The 4,847-nt window shown below is 36.2% G+C and overlaps 2 protein-coding genes across 2 annotated transcripts; both read right to left on the bottom strand.

Annotated features, from left to right (window-relative positions):
- Window positions 1-336: 336 nt before the first annotated feature.
- LOC130507584 (UPF0481 protein At3g47200-like) lies at window positions 337-2,355 on the bottom strand. The gene is made up of 3 exons (XM_057002283.1): window positions 1,635-2,355; window positions 1,009-1,538; window positions 337-799 (listed from the first exon to the last, which is right to left on the bottom strand). The coding sequence occupies exons 1-3, from the start codon at window positions 2,273-2,275 to the stop codon at window positions 375-377; spliced, it is 1,596 nt and encodes a 531-aa protein (XP_056858263.1). The 5' UTR covers window positions 2,276-2,355; the 3' UTR covers window positions 337-374.
- Window positions 2,356-3,576: 1,221 nt separating this feature from the next.
- On the bottom strand, window positions 3,577-4,624 carry LOC130507585 (UPF0481 protein At3g47200-like; the record flags this gene model as incomplete). The annotated part of the gene is made up of 1 exon (XM_057002284.1): window positions 3,577-4,624. A coding segment is annotated over one exon (949 nt), but the record flags the coding sequence as incomplete, so codon positions are not given.
- Between the last annotated feature and the right edge of the window lie 223 nt (window positions 4,625-4,847).

Below are 4,847 nucleotides of genomic sequence, written 5' to 3'. Positions count from 1 at the left end.
TTTTTTTTCAAAAACTTAATGTAAATATATTTACCTTCTTCAAATTAGAATCTGTATATTCGAACTAATTAATGTACACATAATTTATCTTCACATGATATACACACAAATTATCTTCAATTGTTTTTCAATGATTACAACATAAGTAATAAAATCAGATATGATTGCTCCTACATTAGTAACACAGGTCCAAGCAACAAAACATTTAATCTAACAATTTAATATTCATAATAATTTAATTTACCGGTTTTATAAATCAAACAACAAAAAAACATAATCCGCGTTTTAACGCGGGTCAGAATCTAGTATATAATTAAAACACACACACAAATATGCTTCTTGAAAACCAAACGAAGCTATTAAAATAATGATAGTTAAGAAGGTGGCTTATAATAAGCATAAACAGCATAAAAACTCTGACATAATGTGAGGACTAGTAGAATAACTGCAGCACAGAAAGAGACAACTGCCCATGGATTGTTGAAATACTTGTGTTTCAAGGCAGCTCTCCAAGCATTCCACTTTTGATTGTAATAACGGTTAACCTCAGCTGATAACCGAGATAGATAACTATCTTCTGTATCAAAAACAACTTCTTCACATAACCGGTTGAACAAATTCGCAACCTCAGCATCGCTCCCTAGCCAATGTTCGATAATACCGCAGTAGTGTAAGTAGCTCACATCTGCATGGGAATCTATTAAATTGTCCATGAAGATTATGTAGGACGTTATGTCATTGCTCGAGTCAATATGACACTGCTCAAAAGCTATAAGGTTCAAGAAAAGAGATTTGGTACCTACAAAAAAATGTGCACACTCTTTTAGTCTGTTACATTTCTTGCATCATTGATTACATATCTTTACTAAGCCATTTGATATATGATGAATAAATAAATAAATATGACATTACTTTTTATACAGCTAGCTGGATATCACGTTATGATCCTACCTAATATGGGGGCAGGGAATTAAAAAGAGATATGTAGTCTGGAAAACGTGAACGTACCATCATGAATAAGTAGCCTCGGTATCTCTAGATAACCGTTATTGAATTGAATATCCCAAAACCGGTCGGTTTTTCTTCTCCTGAACTTGATACCGGCCTCTTTCAGTTCCGTCACGCAATGTATCAGCTGTTGTCGGCGCTTGTCTGCCACACGCGTGTTCCTAGACCATCTCCTTCTTGATAACCTCGGCTCCGGTTTAGGACTAGACCGGAGCAGACTTCGACGAAAAACATCAAGACAGTGCAACTCCCCCATGTCGGCAAATGGATCAAAGGCTTTATCTCCTGCCAGATAGTTCTCGAGTTTTGACTGGTCGGTTTTGGTCATTGGCTCGTCCGTTGGCATTAGTGGATCAAAGAACCGAACTGCTAATTGGGCCACTAAACCGGTTTGGCTCTTTGTACCAAGCTGTAGCTCTAATAACCGGTTTAGAATGAACAAAGGAAGTTGATTTTCTAGCATTATCATATCACGTTGAATTGAATGCATTGATCCTCTCATCGCAAACACCGGATCATTACGTGCATATCTACACAAAACAATAATTCAAAATCAAAATGATTGAGATCGGTTTAGTAATTTTTAGAGATAACCGGAAACAACCAATAATTGAAACCAGGCTTACCCGAGTTCGGTAAATCCTTCAACGGCTCCTCTGAAGAGCTCAAGCACAAAGCAACCATCAAGAACAAGCATTTCCACGAACTCGTTACTGCTCAAACCCAAAGGCCCTTCATAGCAAGCTCGAGCCTTCTCCTCGAGCTCGCTCATTGCGTCAATATATATTTTAATGCTTTGGTTCGTACGTTTCAAGATTCTATTGACCGCACGCCATTTGTGTCGGTCCATGGACCGGAGCCGTTTCTTGCCATGATGGTACGGACCAAGAGACACGGTCTGAGGAAAATACGATTGGTTGTCGTTTTCTTGCAAGTAATATGGAACTCTGTAGATACAGAGCTTTCCCCAGATGGTCGTGTCGTCATCTCTATTTGCTTGCTCGAGTTTGTCAGTGATTGAGATCACCCAATCATCTCGTGTCTCTCTTGGGCTCTCTTTGGTTACCTCGATCTTACCGGTTTCGGATAGAGTCTGCTCGTGGTTATGATTGTTTTGGTCTTGATCGGATCTGGTGACTTGTAAAGGGCGGAGGCTTTGATCTTGGTTAACAGGTTCGGATCCTTGGTTTTCGGTTTCTAGTTTTTCGCGGATCTTGAGGGTTAGTAAGTACCAGCTCAACATGTCTTTGTAGAAGACAGCCACCATTTTCTTTTTGTTGTTGTTGAAGTTTTTTTCAGAAGAATGAAGTAGTTGTGAAAGTATCAGTGAAGCTTTTATCAAAGAAAATAAATAAAGATCAGAAGCGACTATATGTAATGATTTGAAGCTATAATTGGTTGGTTACTGTACTTATGGACCCAACTGATCTGTAATGACAACAACCATAATTAGATATAATCTAAACGCACACACACGCATAATTTGAAGTCCTTTTTTTGGTTCAACGTAATTTTGAAAAATAATATCTAAAGTTTTTATTTTATAACTGACTATTTTATAGAACAAATAAACTAATTGAAACTTATATCTTGGGGCCTCTTTTTCGGTTCAACATAACTTTGGAATCACCACTAGAACAAAACTAAAACATCTATTGATAGTCCATTAATATAAATTATATTTAGTTTAGTGTAAAAGTTTATATATTAAATTTATAAATTCTCCAGAATGCCTTTTCTAAATTTTTTTTATAAATTCTATTGATAGATATATCAAAAATTAAAGAAATTCACACCAACTTTATCTATCATGATTTGACTTTTATGATTTGGCTAAAAGGAAATCGTGCGTAATTGTACTTACACTATTAGCTTTTGATTGGAGATGTGCTAAAAGTATTTCCGACAATAAATTCTCCCAAGGTATTTTATAATTGGCCAATCTACTAATCACTAGAAATGAACTCATATAAGGAACATGAGAGTGTTTGGACTAGATAAGATAAGTTATTTTGTCAAATCAGGGAAATTTTGAAGATACTAAAATCACAATACTAAAACTATTTTCGAGGTTTTTTAATTCACAATTCATCACGGTTATTGATGTTTAGGCGTGTTTTCTTATGCATTGGATATTTTTCTTCTACGATGATGAGAGCATAACGAAACATGTTCATTACACAGCTAGTGAGGAACGTGGCACGACATCACCATTTTCCATATAAATGATGTTTGCTTTAACAAACGCTGAAATCTACTGGTCGGAACACGTTTATTTGTTTATTTTGTTAGTCAAACCCTTGTATGAATATGATATGATTTATTGATAACAAGTTCTTGTAATCCGGTATGGAGAATGTTAGCGAGCATGAATGGTCCGATAGTCTGAAAACGTACACTTTATGCTGGTTTACGACCAAGTCCTGTATTTTTTAGTAACTTCCAATGTAGGAGAATCATATGAATAACATTCAGAGAACTTCTAACATATATATATATATGGCTTAAATAAACTGTGAAGTCTCTGATCTTTTAGTTAACTTTTTGCAATACGATAAAATCATACTGTGAAGAATAATACACGATGTTCGGCAAAAAAAAAGGAGATGTATAATACAAACATTCCAAATTATTTGAGTGAAATAAACTATGGAACAATGATGAAAATTAAGACGGTGGCTTAAAATATGGATAAACACTAAAAAAACTCTGAAACAGTGTGAGAACTAGGAGGACAAGTGCAGCAAAAAAAGAGAAATACGCCCAAGGATTATTGAAGTACTTGTGTTTCAAGACCGCCTTCATAACATTCCACTTTCGGCTATAGTTACGGTCAACCTTGTTAGACAACTGAGATAAATAGCTATTTTGAGGGTCGAAAGCTACTTCTTGACATAGCCGGTTAAACAAATCCGCAACCTCAAGATCACTTCCTAGCCAATGCTCGATAATACCACAATAATGCAAATAGCTAACATCTTGTGGAGAATCTATCAGATTATCCATGAAGATTATGTAGGATGTTATGTCATTGCTCGAGTCGATATGGCACTGTTCAAAAGCTATAAGATTCGAGAAGAGAGATTTGGTACCGTCATGGATGAGTAGTTTGGGTATCTCTAGATAACCATTTTTGAATCTTATATCCCAAAACCGGTCGGTTTTTCTTGCCTTGAATTTGATACCGGCCTCTCTTAGTTCCGTAACACAATGTATTAGTTGTTGTTGGCGCTTATCGGCAACACGTGTTTTCCATGACCATCTCCTCCGTGACAACCTCGGCTCTGGTTTTGTACTAGGCCGAAGCAGATTTCGACGAAAAACATCCAGACAGTGCAACTCGTCCTTGTCCTTGTCGGCTATTGGGTTAAAGAATTTCTCTTTTCCAATGTTAGACTGATCGGTTTTGGTCAACGGTTCGTCTGTTGGCATTAGTGGGTCGAAGAACCGAATTGCTAATTGCGCTACTAAACCGGTTTGGTTTTGTGGACCAAGCTGTAGCTCTAATAACCGGTTGAGAACAAACAGAGGAAGTTGATTTTCTAGCATCACCATGTCACGTTGAATTGAATGCATGGATCCTCGCATAGCGAAAACCGGATCGTTACGATCGTATCTACGCCCAAACACCAAAACAAATAAAAAAATCAAAGTCAACAACTTAGAGACAACTCAAACAGGTTTAGCAAGTACTATGAAATAAACAGAACAGTTTTTAGGATGTGCAAGTAAAACGGTTGAAAAGAGTCCACGTGTTTAGAAAACGTTTGTTTAACTAAAGAAATTTATAAATAAGACATAAAACTTTTAAATTATACTTTTAATTTAAGATTTTAACA

Source organism: Raphanus sativus, unplaced genomic scaffold, assembly GCF_000801105.2.
Source record: "Raphanus sativus cultivar WK10039 unplaced genomic scaffold, ASM80110v3 Scaffold4869, whole genome shotgun sequence".
Lineage (NCBI taxonomy): Eukaryota > Viridiplantae > Streptophyta > Magnoliopsida > Brassicales > Brassicaceae > Raphanus > Raphanus sativus.
Note: the sequence above shows the minus strand (reverse complement) of the source record. Positions and strands in the feature narration are given on the sequence as shown.

Coding starts and splice junctions, on each gene's coding strand:
- LOC130507584 (XM_057002283.1), bottom strand. CDS start 2,275: ATGGTGGCTGTCTTCTACAAAGACATGTTGAGCTGGTACTTACTAACC. Junction 1,539..1,634: donor GAAGGATTTACCGAACTCGG/GTAAGCCTGGTT, acceptor TGTTTTGTGTAG/ATATGCACGTAATGATCCGG. Junction 800..1,008: donor GAGGCTACTTATTCATGATG/GTACGTTCACGT, acceptor ATTTTTTTGTAG/GTACCAAATCTCTTTTCTTG.